At 35.9% G+C, this 22,674-nt stretch overlaps 1 protein-coding gene across 1 annotated transcript; it reads left to right on the forward strand.

Annotated features, from left to right (window-relative positions):
- The first annotated feature begins 1,430 nt into the window (after window positions 1-1,430).
- Window positions 1,431-22,565, forward strand: LOC147545901 (DNA-directed RNA polymerase III subunit 2-like). The gene is made up of 38 exons (XM_086638424.1): window positions 1,431-1,868; window positions 2,007-2,091; window positions 2,176-2,297; window positions 2,445-2,537; window positions 2,772-2,841; window positions 2,926-3,016; window positions 3,092-3,144; window positions 3,811-3,875; window positions 4,709-4,814; window positions 4,928-5,038; window positions 6,092-6,151; window positions 6,811-6,849; window positions 6,952-7,002; window positions 8,157-8,255; window positions 9,155-9,214; window positions 9,295-9,387; window positions 10,615-10,716; window positions 10,800-10,910; window positions 11,022-11,138; window positions 11,740-11,856; window positions 11,940-12,020; window positions 13,403-13,507; window positions 13,590-13,670; window positions 13,777-13,908; window positions 13,998-14,042; window positions 14,785-14,862; window positions 14,945-15,084; window positions 15,212-15,293; window positions 15,923-16,023; window positions 16,102-16,237; window positions 16,363-16,493; window positions 17,354-17,479; window positions 17,574-17,629; window positions 20,283-20,353; window positions 21,146-21,230; window positions 21,312-21,415; window positions 21,656-21,784; window positions 22,146-22,565. Exons 1-38 carry the CDS (start codon window positions 1,852-1,854, stop codon window positions 22,197-22,199), a joined length of 3,399 nt encoding a protein of 1,132 aa, XP_086494550.1. The 5' UTR covers window positions 1,431-1,851; the 3' UTR covers window positions 22,200-22,565.
- The last annotated feature ends 109 nt before the right edge of the window (window positions 22,566-22,674 follow it).

Raw genomic sequence — 22,674 nt, forward strand, 5'->3', positions numbered from 1 at the left:
TCTCTTGGTCACGGGCAGTAGCAGATTTATCTCTTGGTCACGGGATCAAGAACTCAGCACAAGGCACCGGACATTATGACTTATATTTCTAGCCCTAGCTTTCACCACCTGTGAGTTCTTCACTACTTCATCTTCACTTGCCCTCTCCAAATACACTCTACCAAGATAGTACAAAAACTTTAAGACAACCAAGATTTCCAGAGATCACTTGTAATCTTCTTTCGGGCATTTCATCAAACAGGTTATATGCAAAATTATTTAAACAGTTAGTTCTTGTGACTACTTTTGCTGGTCTCGAATTTTTTTGTTGACTTAGAAACTACACCTTTCATTCTCGTCCTCAAATGGAAAATAAAATAAGGAGGAAGAAAATGGTGATGGTTGTGGTCGGAGATGGTGGTCGGAAATGGTGGCTTGAGTTGAAGATGATGAAGAAGAAGAAAAGGAAGAAGCAATGTTTGATTCCCCTTAAAATTTGTTTCCCCGGAAAATTTCTAAAATTTCACATATTCCCTTTAAAATTTCACACCCCGGAAACTATTTTGCTTTCCCCAAAGTGCTGGCCTAAATATAAATATAAAAAAAAATTACTCAAAAAAATAAGAAGAGAGATTAATCCTGAATGGAAATCAATGTGTCTGACATAGATTGGGAAAACTCCCTCAAAAGTCTCTCGCCCGGTGACCTTCGTCGGTGAAGACAATGAGGTGGCGAGAAGATAAGGTGGCAGAGAGAGGTGATGAGATGGAAGACAGAGAGGCGATGACTAGTTAAAGGACTTATAACGGTACCTGAAAAATGGGCTCATCCGAGTATTTTCGATAAAGTAGGGGTTAGACAGGAAGACGGTCATACCGTTGGGGGCTATTTGAAAAATAACCCTTTTAACTTTTCTATAATTACATGGAGTAGTAAAATACTTTAGAGCCAAATCTTAAAATGCGACTAACACAAATGTATGGGGGTTGGTATTCATGAAAAACTTCTTAGAGAGCTCAAAAGTTTATCTTTTTCTATTAATCTTCAAATATATTTTTGGTATTTAATAGTATCAAAATAAGAGCTAAAATGAAAGTTTTCACGGACTAAATTGAAAATAGAATTCATATCTAATTCAAACACTACTAACAGAGGTTTGTATTAGATAAACTTCATTATTGGAAGAGTTTGAAGTCGGCTAATAATTTTACTTTTCACATATGTTTTCGACCAAAGCCACCATTTTTTTTGTAACACTCTTACATAATTGATTTAAAATTCTGGAAAATAATATGAAACACATACGACTAATATGTAAACCTACAAATTAAATGACAAAAATTCACAAAGAGTTTGTTTGAAATTTTGCTACAAGAAACAAATAAAAATCGTTCACAAAGAAAAAATGGAAAATAAACTAGAACAAAACAAACAATTAATTTTCGGCAACAAAAAAAAAACAATTAATTTTCGGCAACACTCAAGTCTACTCAATACTCATTACCATTTTTACTGTATTTTTATTACTCCTTCGTAATATAATTACAGAAAATGCGGCACGGACCAGACCCTAGGGCCTCCTAACTTACCGGGTGCCTGCCCCATCGGTTTATTAAATGTCAATCTGGCCATCGTCTTGGATCAACTGTCTTGGAGCGAAAGGCGGCAGGAATAACCTCACTATAAGAAGCTACAACTTTGAATTCCGTACTAAAAAAAACCACAACTTTTGAGACTTAAACAGTTCAAGAAGAGTTCTCCGTTTTCTTTCCCGGTCACTAAACCGGGATTACGCGCCACCGCTGTTAAATCTTCATCGAGAAGTAGTGAGAGAAAGTTAGAGAGAAGCAGCAAGCAAGAACCTGCGGAACCATGGCAGTCGACGAAGAGTACGTTCCTTTTTGTATCTCTATCATTCACCACGCTCACTAAATCCTAGGGTTTTACTTTTTTCTCCAAAGGTTGTTCATATTGATTCCTTCATTCAATTATGTTTTGTTCTTATAAACTATTGAACTCATGTACAGTTTCTCTTCAATTAACAAACGATATCTAGCTGCTCCGGTGAAAACGGCGGTTGATAAGTTTCAACTTCTCCCTGAGTTCTTGAAGGTATATATTTGTTTCATATTTCTGGAATTCGGGTATTATTAGTTTCTGCTAATAGTTTGAGTTTATTATTGGATTTCATTATAGGTGAGAGGTTTGGTGAAACAACATTTGGATTCGTTTAATTACTTCGTTAATATTGGAATCAAGAAAATTGTTCGTGCCAATGATACCATCAGATCGGGGTACAATCCTAAGGTTTACATAAAGTAATAATATTCTTCCTCGTTTTCTTTTGAAACAATTACTTCACAGTTTAGGATCTTTTCCACGTTACATATATATATGTATGAGTTGTATTCTCCACTTACACGAATGTAAACGTGAGAGATCCATCTTTTCTTTTTTGGTTTTAGGTTCACTGATGTCTGTATAGGAAAGCCCTCTATGCAGGAAGATCAAAGTAATCAAGATCTCACACCCCAAGGATGTCGACTCTCGGACAGGACGTACGTAATGTTTGATCCTTCAAGCCTATAACTTTCTTTTTTTGCATTTATATTTGTTATTACTTGACAAGCTAGCAACACTGTTGCTAGCTTTGGCGAAGTTACCGCATGATCTATTATTACTCGACAAACAAGAAGAATGAATTATTTTGAAGATTAACACGCTTGTAGTTTCAACTACTTCATGATTTTTTTTTTATGCTACACGTGATTTATAATTGCAATTTCTTGTAGGTATGTTGCTCCTATAAAGGTGAAAGTATTGTACACCGATGGAAGCGGGGATAAAATAGTGAGAGATTCGGTACAACTGTCCTACTTGACCTTTTTGTTAATGTTTAGATATGTGTGGGCGTTTTAAACTGTTTAACAGCAATGCTTTTTGCAGAATGAGATAGTAATTGGATACATGCCAATAATGCTACGCAGCTGTCGTTGTGTTTTGAATGGAAAGGATGAAGAAGAACTTGCCAAACTGGGTTAGTGATGCAAAAACCTTTTAACTCTGCTGCTTGTTGACATGTTATATTGAATTATTATTTTTTATATGGTAGGTGAGTGCCCCCTTGATCCCGGTGGATATTTTGTAATTAAAGGAAATGAGAAGGTAAAACTATGATTTTCTCATGTTAATCTTCTCCATATTCCCATGTGCGGCTAAAATTTGTATTGTTTAATCTATTTGGTATTTAGTGAGAATATGTCCACCATGGAAAATTTGTTACCCTCGTCTAGCTCTAGGGAGGAGAGATGAGCCCCGATATTATATTGAAACATATGGTTGTATGACATATCATAGTTATATAATAGAAAATGCCTGTTTGATGTACATTATTCATAAGAAAATTGTCAGTTAAACCTAAATAAAATATATATTAGTATATTATTCCTTTCAAAAAAAAAAAATATTAGTATATCACAAAATTTAGTTACTCAAATTACCAAACATCATCAAATAGCACCTTTGTCCTTCTATGCAGGTAAGATACTAAGGTATTGGTGATTGTGTGCTAACTGTTTGTCCTAAACATCTCTGTGATTGAAGTCATCAGATTCTAACAGTTCCAAAAACCAAAAGAGAAAATTAAAAGATCTTCATTGTCTGCATTGGTTGCATTCAGATTAATGATAATAATAGCTCACCGTCATTAGATGGCCACATTAGCTTATTTATGATTTTGGATATTGAAATACCTTAACCTCGTACAAAATTCAAATTGCTGTTAACTTTGACATTCCTTAGTAAGAAAATCTCTAATAAAATTCTTTATAGGTGATCTTAATACAAGAACAACTATCGAAGAACAGAATAATTATTGAGAAGGACAAGAAGTCACGGTAAGTTGTTTCGCAGTAGTGTTGTTTTTCTTTCTCAATTCAGTGCTGATTTTTGTTAGTTGTGTTGGTCAGTAACAGTAAATGAATTCCTTGGCAAGAAATTTTTTTGTTTACCAAACCTGAAGTTGTTTTATATCTTTACGCCGTATTGTTAAAGTCTGCTGAGCAAGTATAGGATCATACTATTTTCTGTTTCGCTCTGCCTCCTTTTTTGGCTATTGGTACAACTGAAGTGATGTTCATTACATTGTGTACGTATTTCTACATTGTAGCATATGGCGTTGACGTGTACAAGTCATGTTTAAATGCTCAGCCATGAACATAGCTGCCATGTCCTTACTGGAGAAGTCAAAACAATGATAATTGTTTAGGACTTGATGGACGACTTAGACGTTATCATTTTAGAGTTTAAGTTTAATATGTTTGTGTGGTCTCACATATATAAAGAGCTCGAGATTTTTCATGTCTTGTCTAAGTGGAACACCTTTCTTATGTGAGGAGTGTGTCATTGAGCTAAGCTATGTTGGGCAATTGAGTGTTTTTTCATCTATTCTTGTAATCATTCGTTGCCTTTGGACCTATTAACAGAACCATGCTTTTTTAAAAATATTGTTAACTTGTTTGATTATTTCATTTCATCGTTACATGGCATGTTCTTAGTGTAAGGACTTGATTGCGAGGTATATGGTTCCAATTTTTCTGGTAGATTTCCTCATTTATTACTCTTTCATTTTGTTTAGCATCATGTGGAACTGTTTATTAAATCTGGTGGCACTTAACCATTCGATTTGTGACTCTAATCTTCTTTCGTAATTGTATCTGTCTTGTGATAGTGTATCAGCGTCCGTAACTAGCAGCACAGAGGAGACAAAGAGCAAGACAGTTATTTGCATGGACAAAGACAAGCTGTTTTTGGAACTAAGTACATTTAAGAAACCGGTCTGTCACATAGTTATCATAGTTTATTAATCTTATCATAGTTGTAACTTCCATTTTTTGGGGGTGGGGGGTGTGGGGAGTACAACTCATTGTGGTTTCATGTCCTCCTGTAGATTCCAATCATGGTAGTTTTGAAGGCTATGGGAATGGAGAGCGACCAGGAGGTAGTGCAAATGATAGGAAGAGATCCTCGATATGGGGACCTGCTTCTGCCTTCAATTCAGGTAAAACTTGTAATATAAGCTGTGCGTTACACACGATTATTTGAAAAGCATGTTAGTCTATGGTAATACGTCATAATTAAGGTTGAGAAAAATCCGAGAATCCCGAAACCCGTAATGGACACCAACGCGCGGAGATGGATTCAACTTAGACCGGGACGATGAAATAAACGGGCCGGACTCGGGGTTTGAAGTGAGAGGTGGCATTCCGCGTGATCTCAACCCATCAAATTTACCCGATGGTACCTAATAAATAGCCTGCAAACAAACATGGTCACGGTCTTATTGCCTTATTAGGCTCGGGAGCGCTCTATTTGGACGACAATCATGACAAAAAGATACTTCTTGTGTTTTACCCAAGATTTGGACCGCCCAAAAACCCAAAAAGGTATGAGGGCTTGGATTGGACACCAATTTTTAATAAATTACCTGCCCGAGTCCGCCTGATAATCTTAATGGACATTAATTCCAGAGCCCTACCGACTCAACCTAATGAGGGATTAAACCCGCGGTCACCTGATCCGACCCGACTCCCACCTGTAATTGTAACACAATGGAATTGTGAACTGGAAGAAAATTATTGTAATTTTACTGTCAACTAGAAACAAAAATGTATATTTGTTTGTTGTATTGTTTCTTAGAAATACAGAATAAATATTTGAACCAATTTTTATGAAGAATATATGCGGCATAATTGGGTGACCAAACAATTCATGTCAATGTTGTTACTAACCAATTAGCGGTGAATAAAACGGGGTAATGATACACCGCTGTGCTGTAGGCATGTTACGCCTAATATTACACAACTTATTACTGCTAACTTTCAAGTTAGGGTGAAGCTTCAAACCTTGCTTATGTCGGACATCATTGCTTCTATCCTTGTATTGTGCGTAACTGGTCCTTCTTTTTCAAGCCTTGGTTATTGGTGTATACTGATCAGTTTCTTAGCTCAGTTGATCGTAATTTGTGATACATTGCCTCCAGGCTGCACCACATATATTTATATCTAAGGAAATATGGTTCTCTATTTAATGGGTTTTATTTGTCCAAAACTAGGATTGCGCGGAGAAGAATATATATACTCAACATGAGGCTCTGGAATTCCTCGAGAAGCAGGTAAATTTTCTCAAAACTTATTAGCTTATTCTGATAAATCATCAGATTCAGAGATAAGTGTCATGTTAATGTCATCAAGGAATCGATATGTTGTAAAAGCATGTCGCGAGCTCCTTTTTCTGTCTTTTAGAAAGAGAAAAATTAAACAAACAGGTTAGTACTTGCTTCCTTAGAGTCGAAAGGATATTACTCCAGACACCATTGGAGCTCTGATTTCTTGAGTTGAAACCAAGGGAAACACTCTGAGAAACATTTTGCTAGAAAATAACTTCATCTCTCGCATTCCCGCTCACTATGCCATGTATCCTTTTTTATTACATTTGGGGCAGGGAGGCAGCTTAGGTGGGTTGTATATCTAAGTAGCAGGCAGCTTAGGTGGGTTGTGTATGTGAGCAGTGGGCAGCTTAGGTGGGTTGTTCAGTGACACATCCTTATTATATACTCTTTTGCCAAAAGAAACTAACATAGGAAATGATGTCCTATAGAAAGAACAAAGGGACTCATAATTCAATTTCCAACGAACGCCACCTGCATAGCATTTCGTCGAACCTATATCTAGTCTTTCGACATAGCTGAATCATGTTTCATTTAATACTGTATTACTATATGCTTTTTCATTTCGTATATTCTGTATTTATATTCATAAAGTTTGCTTGCAGGTGAATAGGCCCTCATATTGGAATGCTTCTCAAGAACAGGTCTTCTTTGTCCATCTTCTCATTTCTTTCATTTGTTGAAACAGTTTCTGTTGTATAATTCATAATATCCTAAATCATATACTATTCACTATTGTTATACAGGAACCACGAGCTCTAAAAATCCTTCGTGATGTTTTTATTGCTAATGTTCCTGTAAGTCCTCTTTTCACCATTTAAATAATTATTAACTTGATTTTCAGAAGCAAAAAGTCGTGCAAAAGATCCAAAGAGATCTGTGACCAACCCCAAGCAATATGAGTAAATTATATCTTAAGGTCCTATAAAAGCTATTTTGGACATTGCGTAACTAATCTTCTTCTGTTCTTCCTAGGTTGACCATTTTTCATCTAGGCCCCTTATAGATTCCTTTATCCTTTAGACAATTAAGTCAAATTTAGATAAAGAAAAAGAAATCAAACTGCGTTAATTAAAGAACAAGCTCTAGGAAAGTAATGGCCTGCATCTAATCTTGTTGTGTACCAAATGAACAAAACTCGTTTGGCTTAGACATGTCAGACAGTCCGAGTTATAGGAAAGCGTCCTTGCCTACAAAGATGGTTGTGTTCCTAATACTTCAAAGCATCTAGAAAATGACATGAGCTGTAGTTAGTGAGATCTGTATACTTTTTTCATCTTTTTTATTGTGAAATATGAAGCCCATTGACCTGATTAGTTCAGTGTTGTTTGGTCGCTTAACATACAAGATTCTATCTTGCTGGAATCAGAAGAAAAACTCTATAGTGTCTTTTTTAGATTTTTTTTTTATGTAAATCAATTTCCCGATTATTAGCTCGTTCTAGACTGAGCCCCAGCTGTAAGTAGAGTTCCTATTTTGTTTAAAGATCTTTTAATTACTGTTGGTACTTTTATTTGTCGTTTATAATTAGTATACAGTTTCAATTTTTATGTAATTTTTGTAGTTTTTGTTAGAAGAGCTTTTAGGGGTCATAAGTTATTATCTTGGGTTCATTTTGTATCTAAAACGCGCCTTAAGGTATTGGGTATCTTTGGAAGCAAGTGAGTTTTTCTGGATATTGTTGGAGTTCTTTTGATGGAGTCATATAAAGAGCTATATGACGTTTAAGTTAGAGTTTCTTTTCTGTCTGAGATTGGTCAGGTTATTGATGTTTAAAAATTTGAGTTCAGTTCAGGTACTAATTCAAGTTTCGTATTGGATCTAAATATTTGGTTGTTGGCTTATTTTTATTGTAGTTGTTTATTTGATTTTTCAATTATTCGTTTACCTCATTTTTATTGACCCTTTCTATGCTAACTCATACATATGTATATATATTGATTTTCTAAAGGTTCGTCAACTTAATTTCCGTCCAAAATGTATATATGTTGCTGTGATGTTGAGACGTATGATGGAAGCAATTTTAAATAAGGACGCGATGGATGACAAGGTAAATTACACAGAATCATTAATTATTTCTGGCGCATTGCTCTTTCATCTTTTTGTCATATTAGTTATGTTTCTTGGTGTTATTGATGACTTATAATGCTTAATTCACATCCTCTTAGAGTTAGGATACCAAATGGAAGTTGTTTTTCAGTCGTAGTAACTGATCGCAAGAAATAACACCTCTTGGTGCATGTCATATTGCTATTTCAAATTATGTTAATGTTGTATACTCGTATGACAATACCATGGAGGTGATAATATCAAAGTACTTGCTGTGTGGTTAGGGGTGTATTGGTGTATCGATATGATAGACTTACGCTATCATTTGCTGTATACTGAAGAATTTTACTTTGCGTAACTTTTAACAGGAAGGAGTTAAACTAACATACTGTTTTGCTGCTTAGGTCAAACTTTACATTACATCGTTATATTTAACTCACCAGATTAGATCCTTAGATTTTGTACATATAGTTTTGCCTGTCCTAAACTAGAGATATATGTATATATATATATAGTTTTTATTTCTTCTTGGAGGAATCAGTATTGCCTGTTAATATAGATCTACTGTACTTGGTTGTTCCCTAGAATCGTTTTTGGAAACACTCTTATGCTGTTTTATTGTCTTCATAAAAAAGTAACACGTGTATAGCTCGAACAAATGATGTAACGTGCTTCTTACAATCTCACTTTTTCTTTCAATTGAATCGTTTAATCAGTCGCTCTCAATTTGGTCTATAGGGTCTCAGTTTGGTAAGTTCGTAAAACCTGTGAGAAGTATTGTCAAAGGATGCAAGTTCAATGGGAACTGAATTAAATGTTTTGCACACTTGCAACTGTAACCGTGATTGTGAATATTAACTCAAGTTCATGATTGACACTTCTTTGTTTCGGCTTTCACAGGATTATGTGGGAAACAAGCGGCTGGAGCTGTCTGGGCAGATGATATCCCTGCTATTTGAGGTATGCCATATGCAATTGAAGTTCCATGTTTTCTGATTTTCTATTATGTCCACAGCTTCTCATTAATTTCTTTTCTGTAGGATTTGTTCAAGACCATGATCAGTGAAGTCAAGAGTAAAATAGATAAACTCCTCCAAAGGTCTAGTCGCTCTTGTAATGTTAACGTTTCTTCTGTAAGTAGTTAATCTTGTTCCCATTCTTTTGTGCCCAATATATTTGTTCAGATTTGAAAAATAGAAAGGAATTCCTCATTTCTCTTAAGCTCAAATCTTGTATTACAAGTGTAGACTGTATTTTTAGTGGTCCCAATAGTTTACCTTCACTAAGGATTAGCTTTTGAAGGTTCCTTAAATGTTGTAGCTCGATCAAGACTCTCTCCCACATAGTTGTGAGGTCTTTTGAGATAAACCCCTACTCGTAGTTGCGAGTTCGCTGGGTGAGTGTTTTTGTTGTGGAAATTATCAGTGCTATGGTGGGCCCGAAATTGGGGTTTCAAGTTGTGAGACATATTAGAAATTTCGTTAATATTTTTTGTCTTGGTGCCTCAGAGACTATACCAGTCTTAGCATCTCACGTTTTATGTAAAAGTGTAGGTACAAACAAGCAAGTAAAAATTTTATGTGTATGAATAATGATAAACTATGAGATTTAATATTGAACTCGAGGAACATATGGAAGGATAGGAACACTAAATTTTTTAAGGAAGGATCGGAATTAGTGTGGAGCATATGGAAGGATAGGAATAGTGTGAGACATATAGAACCTGGTGCCCATACCAATAGTGTGGAACATATGAAAGGATAGGAACAATAAAATTTTGAAGGAGATGAATTTAACTTTCTATATATATATATATATATAGAGAAAAAGTGAGAGGAACTTTTTTCCTCTGCGCAAGGAATTTTAAAGACTATAAGATATGGATAATGTAACATGCTAGCATGATTCAATAGGCATTTCATTGTTTGTAAATTTTCTTTTTCTATTAATATATTCATTCAAATTTTTTTTACAAAAATACTGAACTCGAGTTAACTAGAATAATCAAGAAAAAAGCTAAGTTTTCAAACATAAACAAACATAACGGTTTTGATCAACGGGATATTTGCATATTTGTGCTTGGAGCCTCCTCAATTCTGTACATGCTATAGCTTCCTCTAGGGTTATTTACATTATTGAGTATTGACTGCAGTCTGCAATATCTAATTCTAGTATTTCACGATTCGTCTGTTTATTTAGTTTTTCTCTATGTGTGTATAACCATTAAATGCTTATGAATCTACGCGGGAAGCAGACATCGCTTGAAATTGTGCGTTGCACAAATATGACTAGACTGTGGCCCATGGATTATACTTTTGGAATGATGTATTCAATTTGTATTTTGTTGCAATTGTTTGTAGCAACTTAAAAGTGATGTTATCACCCACGGCTTGGAGAGGGCCATGTCTACTGGTAATTGGGATCTAAAAAGGTTTAAGATGCATAAGAAGGGAATGACACAGGTTATCTTTGTCCCTGGTTTTTTCTTTCCAATACATTCAGTGTCTTACTTATAACTTAAGATGTTATATCTCTGCCTTCACAGGTGCTGGCCCGTCTTTCATTCATTTCAACTGTCGGACACATGACAAGAATCCAGCCACAGTTTGAGAAGTCCAGAAAAGTGAGTGGACCAAGAGCACTGCAACCTAGTCAGGTTAGATTCTCCTTTCTTTTCTGATTTTTAAGCTTACTTTGTTTCTACAAAAATGTGACTCAGGCTTTTTCTAATCATTTACACATGGATATTGTCTTCTTCTTGGAACAGTGGGGTATGCTTTGCCCATGTGATACTCCTGAAGGGGAATCTTGCGGTCTTGTAAAAAATTTGGCCTTGATGACTCATGTTACGACTGATGAAGAGGAAGGCCCCTTAATTTCTCTGGTGTGTACTTACAACGAGCTAAATATTACCATTTATCCATCAGAAACCATAATTTTCTTTTATAGTTGTATGGCGAAGTCCTTAAGGATAACTATGTGATTATTTTTTATCATTCATAGCTTGGAGAAACTAAATCTGTTCGGTCACTTCCTCTCTGGCAGTTTTTCAGCAATTTTTATGAGCAGTGTGTATCGCAAGAATTCCGTAGCTTTGGTTACCAACTAACGTAGGCTTGTAAATTAGCATAACTAGAACTGGGACCATTATTAGTTATTACACAAGCAAACAAATAAATAGAAAGCAATAGAGAGAGAAGTATACCCTTAGAAGGAAGTGCTAGTTGCTATAAGCAATTGTCTCTTGACAGTTGACATATGCTGACACGACTAGTAGGTTATCATCTTCCATCTCCCTTGTTTAATAGACCTCGATGCCACGTTGAGGGCAAGAGTGTTCCAAGTAATTTGTACATAGTCTGCAAGAAATATATTTACTACTGCTTGACCCAATGTTTAATCTGTTATTTACTATTTCATTGTTGTATGCCATACATGCTTGGGTTTGTTAATGACATGATTATATGCAAATGTGTATGCACCAGTGTTACAGTTTGGGCGTTGAAGATCTGGAGTTGTTATCTGCAGAAGAACTTCACACGCCAAAGTCATTTTTGATCATTTTGAATGGACTTATTCTTGGCAAGCACATGAAGCCACAAGTATGTGTCTATTAGTATATATGATTCTCATTTATTTCTTCAAATTTTTCTTGAAGGCCTTATCTGATACTTCTTTGTTTTAGCATTTTGCTAATGCCATGAGAAAGTTGCGGAGACTGGGAAGAATTGGGGAGTTTGTCAGTGTATTTGTAAATGAAAAACAGGTAATTTCCTACCACATGTACTGGGTTGTTGATTTTTATGTACAAGTGTATTCTGGTTCTGGCTTTTTGACGGCTCAAATTGATACCGTTACTAGCAAAGCATTTCAGTTACGTAAGGCTTGTATCTGTGCAGTTCAGGTTGTTTACTTGTTGCTTGCATGTGACTGATTTTTTTCTAATGAAACTTCAAATGAATTTATAAAGAAAAAAATCAAGGGACCTTGGGCAGCTATGTTATATCATCATAGCTACCCGCTTGTGAACAAAGTCGTAATATGATTTAGATTTACCCATTTCGAGTTTCCATTCCAATGGAGAATTACCCTTTTACGTCTTCCACCTCTGTTACATTATGAGGACTGGATTCTGTGAAGATCTTAACGTTCCTATCCTTCCAAAGGCACCAACTGGTTGCAAGGGGGAATCAGATTTCAAACCTCCTTTGCAATTGAACAAAACGTGGCATGTTGTCTGTTTCCGGCTCCTTACAAAGAATGCATCTATTCACTAGCTGGAGCAACCCCTCTTTTTCGGGTGGTCAACTGTCGGGAGTTTATGAAGACAAGCAGCCCAAATCATCCTGGTCCAACGATATGGTCTTTATCTTCCTCGCCCAACAAAACCTTATGCCATCCTCTTCATTGGGGTGTACGATGTCGAGGATGCCCAGCAGGTTAGCGAGTATAGGAACTTCCCAATCATTCGGTTTTCGTTGCAGAATAATGTTCCAGCTCCTACGGCTAGGATTATATAACTGATCAACCGAGGCTTCTTTCGTAGTTGTGACATGGAAGATTGCTGGGAATCTTTTTCTTAAGCAAATGGTGGAGCACCATTTATCGTGCCAACATTTTATGCTCCTGCAGTTCCCTAGCTTCCATTTGGTTAATTTGTTGAACTGATCCATTCTGTTTTCAATACCTCTCCACACCCCGTAGCCATACGGATTGTTGAAGACCAACCTCCTTTATCTTCTCCATACTTACGGCAAATGATCTTGCGCCACAAGGCATCCTTCTCCTTGGCAAAACGTCGGATCCACTTGGAATTGCTTATTTAATGAACTTGACCCAGGTGCTATAGTCTTAGTTGTTGCATACTTGCTTTATACTAATATGAATTTAATTGATTATGACGAAGGACGATAGTTCTTACGGTCTCCTCGAGAGGTTAATTTCTTTAGTTGGAATGCACCAAAAGTGGTTATTAATTTTTTTATGCATGGAGACGCCAGAGCTAATAATATCAGGATTGCCAATTAATTGGCAGAGAAAAGGAAATGAAAGACCAAATTCTTATCGTTGTAATTGGTGTACTATTAACAGTCTAGTCGTCTTTAGTATTGATTGCATGTCTGATACTTTCGATGAAATGTCTGGTAGCGTTGTGTTTACATTGCTTCGGATGGAGGTCGTGTATGTCGCCCAGTGGTCATTGCTGACAAGGGTAGATCAAGGATAAAAGAAATCCATATGAAGGAGTTGAGGGTATGTCTAGTGTATTTATTTTTCCTGAAAAATCTTGTTTTAATCTAACAATACCCTAAGCTTCCCCTTTTTTCTTTTCAAGGATGGTGCTTGCAAATTCAGTGATTTTTTGCGTGAAGGATTGGTCGAGTATCTTGATGTCAACGAACAAAATAATTCTTTGGTTTGTGCATTACTATAGTATATGGAGCTTACTTTTGTATGAAGTCATTTGATTATTAATAATGACATTACTGTACAACGCGTAATTGTTGTTGATATGTCCCTAGATTGCGCTTTATGAAGGAGAAGCTGGACCTCAAACAACTCATATTGAAATTGAGCCTTTCACCATTTTAGGTGTTATTGCTGGGTTAATTCCCTATCCTCACCATAATCAGTCACCAAGAAATACATATCAGGTCTGTACATATTTGTTTTAGAGGCAGAAGTAACATTTAGCATTCTGGAATTTCTTAAATGATCGTAAACTCTGTACCATTTCTTGTAGTGTGCAATGGGAAAACAAGCAATGGGAAATATTGCTTATAACCAGGTATTAATACCTTTTATCCATAGTTCCCTATTAAAATGTATGGAGTCGATGTGTTTTAGTGATCAAGTATTCTACGCCCCTATATTATTTATCAAACAAACTGTAAAATACAACATATTCTACAGACTTCAAGTGATAACTGCAGGTTCAAAAAACTTATGAACGACTGTTGTGACTGCTGTTGCTTGGAAATTCTACTGTTTCTGAGTGTTAATAATATAGAAGTGTTGGGATGTTCAATAGAGACTGCTCTTGTTGCTCTTTGGTCAATATACTCAAACAGCGACGGGGATGGGATCCTTATTCAGGACTGCATGAGCTAGTAGTTTCGTATGTGGAATGAAGCATGAGCAAGTAGTTTCGTAATGAGGGTTCCTAAGTCCCCATTACTGTGTATGTCGCAGAAAAGAACATTACAAGGTTTAAAAACTATCATGTACGAGGTGGATTGAACTTGGATATAATCCGGCACTGGTTGTTTTCGTACTTAGTTATGTGGAGCTGTTTTTTAAGTTCTACAACAGATATTTAGGTTTTTATTAATACTACTACATCTTATCGAACTTATAATTGATTTTTCCAGCTAGTTCCTTTTCCATTTTAATATTTATTTCATGTGATTTCAACATTGAATCTCTTTGTTGTATTATTTGATAATTATATAGTTCTACTTCTCATTTCTTATAGTTATGATCCCTTATCTCTATCTAACTGAAGTTCATGTTTTCATCAATTTTTGCAGCTTTCCCGGATGGATTCGTTAATTTACCTTTTGGTATATCCTCAGAGGCCATTACTGACTACAAGAACAATTGAACTGGTTAGAACTCTTATGGCTTTTCATACTATGCATTTATGCAATCATTGCGACATAGCATATAAGCAAAATATTTTGTTCTCAGGTTGGGTACGATAAGCTTGGAGCAGGCCAGAATGCAACAGTTGCTGTTATGAGTTATAGTGGTTACGATATTGAGGATGCAATAGTTATGAATAAAGCATCACTTGATCGTGGATTTGGTCGCTGTGTCGTAATAAAGAAGTATCAACCTGTTAATTTCAAATTGCTTTTTGAATTCTAGTTCTTATTTAAATGCATAATGTTACATATAAGTTATGCCTCTTTAGGTTGTACTAAAGATATTTCATTGACTATTCTCTATGGACAGGACATCATGCATCCTTCAGAAGTATAAAAATGGTAAACAAGATACAGTTGCACCACGAGAAAAAGAAAAACAAGACCAGCAGGTTTTATATTTTCTTTGTTATGAACATGATATGTAGCAATGAACTTCTGTGCTGTTATCTATTCTTCTAGGAAACTTGTGGGGGTAACGATGCCCCTTCCCTGTTTCTTGTTACTGTTTCAATCACCTGTGTTGTAACAACTTTCTTCATATATCCTATTGTAGGCTTTTGTGTACTTGTTACTAGTTTAATTGTTTATATTATTAGAACAAAAATGTCGATTTGGTCCATGGATATTACATACGTATTATTTTCGTTTCGCCTTCTCTCCCACTATATGCACAGATTCTACCACTCTTTTAAAATCTTGTAACTTGCAAGCTAGAATTTACAGTACGATGAAGTCTATATATAGATAGTTTTTTTTTTTTTTTTTTGGAGTATCTTGTTTCTGCAAAGAAAATTGTGACCATCTTTCCTATCTTTTTTTTGCAAAGGTCATTTGAGGAACGCTGTTGACTGTACAAATCTTTTTCTTAAATCAAATCCACATGTTGTCATTTAGCTGTGATATGGACCTCACTTCAAACTCCTAATTGTTCCTTGCCTTTTTGATTTTTTATATGTACATAAGATTTTAATTTAGTATTTTGTTGCTTATAAGTCTCAATTATTTGTATTCTGTGCAGAAACTGGACTATGATGGAATAGCATCTCCTGGGGAAAAAATTAGTTTTGATGAGGTTCTTCTCAATAAATATGTGCCATCAAGTACCGACAGTGCTGTTGTGTAAGTTTAGGTGGAAATATTTAGCGTAGTTGTACTTGCTGTAAGAACCATTTGTCTTACCTTTTATTGGTTATCTAGGAATTACAATCCTGCTGCACAGAAGTACAAAGGGCCCAAGGGAGAGACATCAGTGATTGACAGAGTAGCCCTTTTCACAGACCAAGACGGGAATGAACGCATCAAGTTCCTAATCCGTGAAACTCGTAGACCGGAGGTAAGTCTATACATGAAATACTTCTGTTAAATTGTTAGACCTGAAATTTCCTCTCATGGTAGATTCATATCATAATACATCCTGCTGTTTTCAGTTTATCTAACTGTGTCTCTTTTTTCACACAGGTTGGTGACAAATTTAGCAGTAGACATGGGCAGAAAGGTGTTTGTGGTACCATTCTTCCGCAGGAGGATTTTCCATTTTCAGAGCGTGGTATATGCCCTGACTTAATTATGAATCCTCATGGGTTTCCAAGGTAAGCTCCTCCTGTATATTTTTACTTTTCTTGACCTTCAGTTTGTAATTGCATGTTGCTTCTGAAATCTCTTATTCAAATAGCATGTTTTGGCCTTTAGGACTTATGAAACATCTCTTACTATGTAAACACTGCTATATTCGAACATTTCCTTTCACACATGGGGACATACTGTAATAAGGCCATTTTGAGTAGGGATAGAAAAAACGAAGGAAAGAAAAAGTAAGATTCATAAAGGAGTGGTCAGGTAATTGATTCTTCCTAAGCAAAAATGTATTGGCATTTCAAACCCTGATATCTGACGATGGTAATGATTTATTCTAATAAATGAGACATGCAAGGGTGTATTCGCGTGATATTTCCCTCGTTAATAATATGCAGCACGGACGGATCTTGAGTGTGAATTTTAATCTGTTTGGAGGGGGAAGCTTGGGTCATCACCCAAGTAATTTCGCTGTAATTATGGGTTCAGTTTCTAAATTTTTACATTCGCATATGGTGCTAAACAGCTATACCCGATATTTTTGAACAATTAACTATAGTAACATGAGCCAGCTATACCCGCTGATAGTGTTTAAAAGATCTATTGTTGGCACTAAGCAAGGGTATAATGATATTTTAGGTTTTGATTATTGTACTAAGTACTTGTGCAACTTCTTCTATCTGGGTGTTAATTTTGTAGCACGAGCCAGTTAATTTCAATCTTTCATTTTCTTGATGTATCCTTATTACTAAGACATTCTGTTTTCATTTGTTATCTTGGAGGCCGTTAAAAAGATTTGGCTCATAATTGTAGCCCTAAAATAGCCTGATCTTACTAATTTCACATATCGTTCTTCCATTTTTCTTGTGACCATCAGTCGAATGACAATAGGGAAGATGATAGAGCTTCTTGGTAGCAAAGCTGGGGTTTCTTGTGGTAGATTCCATTATGGTAGTGCATTTGGGGAACCAAGTGGCCATGCTGACAGAGTTGAAGTAATTAGGTATTATTCTCTTTGACTTTCTTGCTTTTACCTTGGACCTATACATTATTTATCAAGCTTACAGCATTTTAATATATATTTCGGTTTGTGGCAGTAACACCCTTGTGAAGCATGGCTTTAGCTACAACGGCAAAGATTTCATCTATTCAGGTTTTTATATTCCTTCAAAAAATTTACTGTAGAATTGGTTGATTCCGTGACGCGTGCATTTCATGTCACAACAACGATTAGGCCTGGTAGAGCTCAAATTTCATAAGCCTAGTAATACTGTAATACTGGAAGAAAGGAAAAAATTACGTGTATAGAATGAACAATAGTTTATGAGCCATAGAAGGGTATAAACCACGTAAAGATGTGTTTATAGAATGCTAGTAAATGTTTCACTTGAAAGGTTTTTCAGTTCAAAATGAAACACCATATCATCACTTGAAGGGTGTAAACCACGGAATTTTTATGTGATAAAATGCTAGATGAAACTATAAAGAGAATGCACAATGTAAATCTATATTCTCTCTTTTGTAGCAATAGACAGACAAACAATGTGTACATAGTCTTGTCCCTTTCAGTAACCTAATACAGATGTCGTGCACTTCGGTGGAACATATCTGGGCTTCAATTCATGTTAAATATAGTCCCAAAAAAAGTACCCTGGTTCGTAAAGATTCCTGTATGTTTTCAATGGATTGAGTATACGGTCTATACCATTTAGAGCAAGTCCAATGGCAGTCTGTCTTAGGCCGAAAAAAACACTTTTTCACCCAAAATTTTTGGCTTCAGCTCAGCTTCTAAAATTCAGCTCCAGCCTCAGCCTGTCTTGAGGCCGAAAATTTGAAAATGAAATTTCCCAATTTACTTAATAAAATTCAATTTAGAAAACATTGATTACAACTAATAATTGATTAAAAAAATTTAAACTACTTAAATACGACCAAACAACAATAGAAAAATTAATTAAAAATAACTAAAAGGGGTTTCTTGGGTCTCGTGGTTGACCATTGAACCAAGCTTCTCGCGGTGCTATAAGCATTCGTGCAGCATGTTCGTCGAGAGACCTAACATCAATCTTCATTAAGTCAATCCCATATTGTCGGTTCTTGTGTTTCTTATCTGCTTGTAGAAAATCTTGTTGCATCCGTAGGGTCTCTTATTGAACCCGTACAGCTTCCGTCAAAGTTGTTGATCTCTGTTGGGATTCTTCATATCTTTTTTCCCAATATCCCTCATTTTGAGTTTTTGAAGCAGTAGAATGTGTGGATGGTTCGTCAACTCTTGCATTTGCTTGGTTGTTTACGGCCAATTGGTCTTTCCTCCGATGGATTGGTATTAGAATCTCTTTTGCCGGATGTTGACTCTCCTGGCACGTCTGCCATCCACTTGTTGTGTGCCATCAAAATTTTGTAAACATGTTGGAACCTAAACCCTTTTCCTTGGTGATTTTTTTTATACATTTCAAGTGCTCTTTGTACTGAAATAAACAAAATATATATTAAGTATATACTATGAAGTGAAAAGATTAAAAAAAAAAAATTAAAAAGTTTGAAATAATTACCCGGTTATAATCGTTTTCCCCGCTTTTTGAAACTTTATTTATTATCCTCAAAGTAGGTATAAAACTTTGACATTCCGAGCTTATCTCACTGAAACGAGATTTACAACTTCTAAGTGTGCGTTGAAACTTTAAACTCTCGTTATATTCATCCGATATTTTTTGCCAAAATACTTTATATTTTTGACTATTTCACAACCGCATCAAATGTGATTTTCAAATAACAATTAGTAAGTAAAATATCTTCATCCGGCTTATACGGTTACTGTCTAGTTATCTTTGTTGAAGTCGTCCCCTCTTGCACGCAAGAATCCTCACATACTTCATAATCATCAACTCCTAATTGAGCCGACGGGTAAATAGAATTAGGGGACGACAACATTTCCATATAACTTTGGTTGTCAAACTCTTTGATGTCTAATGGATCCATGGGAGAACAAATGAAAAGATAGAAAAAATTTGAAAGAAAGAGAGAAAGAAATTAAAAGAGAGATAGAAATGAAATGGGGAGAAAGAAATTTGAAAGAAAGAGAGAAAGAAATTAGAGATGAAGAGAGTGGGAGATGAAAGAATGGGTTCAACCCCTATTTATAGGGGTTGAACCCATTTCCAGCCGTTGGAGCAAATCCAACGGCTGGGAGGGGTCCCCCAACGGTCATGTTGGGGACTGCTTCAGTCGCCCCTAATGTTAGGGGCGACTGAAGCATCGGCTGGGGCTTCCGCCCCAGCTGACTCTCACTGGAGGGCCGGGCGCAGGCCATAAATTTGAATTTATAGCCTGCGCCCGGCCCACGTTGGAGATGCTCTTAATAATGATGATTGACTGAATATCTTTCTTTCACTGTGCTATGTAAATGAAATTTGTGGTAGCGCAAATGCCACTTGTTTGATGTATTAGACTTCGATATAGTGGATTTCTCTTGTGTTACTTGCATCTAATTTTTGCACCTTGAGATAGTTAGGGAGTTATCTAGTTGAAATGTTGAGAATGCTCCAAGAGTTCTAGGTTGATTCCTACTCGCAAGGAGAAGTATCATCCAGTAATTTTATGCTTTCCTCCTAAATGCTTTAATTTCTAATTCATTAGGTTTTGTTTTAATGACGTTGTTTCTTGGTTTCAATTGGTATCCACAATTTGATGATTCACTTGCACATCTGCATGGATTTGAAATGGTTATGACTTATGTTATGATGATCTTTTGATGTTTGAATCATGAATTACTTGTTTTCCAATTGTAACCCTGTCCTATATTCCAGGTATCACTGGTTGCCCGCTGCAGGCATATGTTTTCATGGGGCCAATCTACTACCAGAAGCTAAAACACATGGTCAGATTTTTTTTTTCAGTTTGTTTTATGAAATCCGATAGATTCTAATGTTTTGGTCTTGTCGCATTTTATTCTTGGCTGATCATACTGTAGTGACGTAGTCAGTAGAGGTAGCGTGATCTGAATAAATATTGTGCAACAACGAACCTTACCCGCCACAAGTTTTTATAGAAAGATATTTGTTCCTTTCAAATGACTGGGGTTTTGGGCACGTAAAACTTTTGATTCTCCTTAAAATTTAAGGTACTATTGTCAAGCTTGTCTTAGGTTTCTCCCTTTAAGATAAACAAGAGTATATTTCTCTAAATTCATAATTCTTCAAATAAACTTATACCATATGTAGATTAATTAGATATTTCATAAAGGCATACTTTTTCTTTGAGACTGCGAATGATTATATTAAGAAAAGAAATTGTAAAATAAAATTTAATAAATTACTTGTTCCTCTCCAGTTGCATGTTAAATTCGTAGTTATAGCTCTTTGTGTAGAACACTGTAGATAACTCTGTCAAGGACTCTAAAATACACTCAGATTCCCAAAACTTGCTACCCGGCACCCGAGTACCTAACACTCTTAGGACTCCTTTTAAAAGGTAACTTAAAAAACGGCAAATTATGACCTCTAATTACTCTTTTTATATACAAGGTGACTTCACAATTTTCTTATTATGTTGCCCAGATAACTTGCTCGTTTGGGCAGTCCCCAAGTTCTTTTTCTTTTTTCTTACATGTGTATTGTTACTCCACCAGATTCTTACTCTTTCTTGCATTGTAATTCGTGTCTTGATTTAGGTCCTCGATAAGATGCATGCTCGTGCTAGAGGACCCCGTGTTAATCTAACCAGACAGCCTACAGAAGGGAGAAGCCGAAATGGAGGTTCTAAAACTTGAATTTTATTACATATTGTTTAGAGTTACACTTCCTGAAAAGCTTGAGTTAATTGTTTGAGACTTGCAGGATTGCGACTAGGAGAAATGGAACGTGATTGTTTGATTGCTTATGGTGCTAGTATGCTGATATTTGAACGCTTAATGCTTTCTAGTGATCCTTTCGAAGTTCAGGTATGGATAATTGCCTTTCCAGTATTGTGTTGAGGTAGTTCTAATTTTACGTCCTAGCAACGACAGTATCTGCAATTGAAAATGATACAATGTTGAAATCTCTTTAACTGCATATTGGTTGATTCCAAGATCTGATTGTAATACTAAGAGTGTGTTTTATCGGTTTCACATATCTTGTCTATTATCACACTCAGGACACAGTAGTGATAGTTTACTAAACGAACCGTTGCATTTGTGCAGGTTTGTCGGGTGTGTGGTATGCTAGGTTATTACAACTATAAGATAAAAAGTGGTGTTTGTTCCACTTGCGAAAATGGGGATAATATTTCTACAATGAAACTCCCATATGCTTGCAAGCTCTTATTCCAGGTGAGTGTAAAGATTTCATTGCTTAAGCACTTCGATCAAGGTGCATAATCGCCCTTCTGTGAGACACTAGATGCACTTTCAAATGTATATGAATTGAGCTTTCTTTGAAAAGCATACCGAATCGAAAGACATTATATTCTGAAGTTCGTGGACAAACCCCAACCAATTGGCATGGGTAGAGAGGACGTAGACTTTATATTATTAGTTATGAGAGTTCCCCTTTGTCCTAGTGGGACTATTCTCAGATTCTATCATTCACAAGTAGTATGGGTTGTAATGGTTTTGTATATTTATTATGGTATTGGTGGTGTGGTTACGATTGCTAATAATATGCTCATTCAAACTCAATTTGAAAATGCAGGAGCTGCAATCAATGAATATCGTTCCTCGGTTGAAACTGACTGAGGCCTCATAGCTGATGATGTCTCTCATCCTTATTTATGTTCTTCATTTGGACAATGGCGGGTATATTATCAGCAAAAGTTGCGAAAATACAAGAGGACTTCAGTTCCTGAAAAGAATCCTTCGCAAGAAAGTCATGGCAGGAGGTTCTGTGGTCTTGCTTCTCGACCTTGATCATTATATGGTGTCATTTATTTATTTATTTTTTGTTGAAATTGTGTCATTTATTTATTTATTTTGTCGAAATGGTGCCATTTATTTATTAGGAGATCTTCTTATCGGTATTTTGTAAGTTATGGTATAGTTGCTGAGAGCTGTACCAACAAATTTTGCTTAAATTAGCCATAAGTATACGAGTTAATTTTGTTTTCGTCCTCAATGATCAACTAGTTGTTTTGGCCTGACCCGTGCCTGGGTTTGATTTGTTCTTAATTGATTTGGTTCCAATTATGCCCCGTGCCTACACTTCACTGTTTAGCTCTCCATCT

This window comes from Eschscholzia californica, unplaced genomic scaffold (assembly GCF_041429995.1).
Source record: "Eschscholzia californica isolate CP2 unplaced genomic scaffold, dmEscCali1.0.p SCAF_4, whole genome shotgun sequence".
NCBI classification, from domain to species: Eukaryota; Viridiplantae; Streptophyta; class Magnoliopsida; order Ranunculales; family Papaveraceae; genus Eschscholzia; species Eschscholzia californica.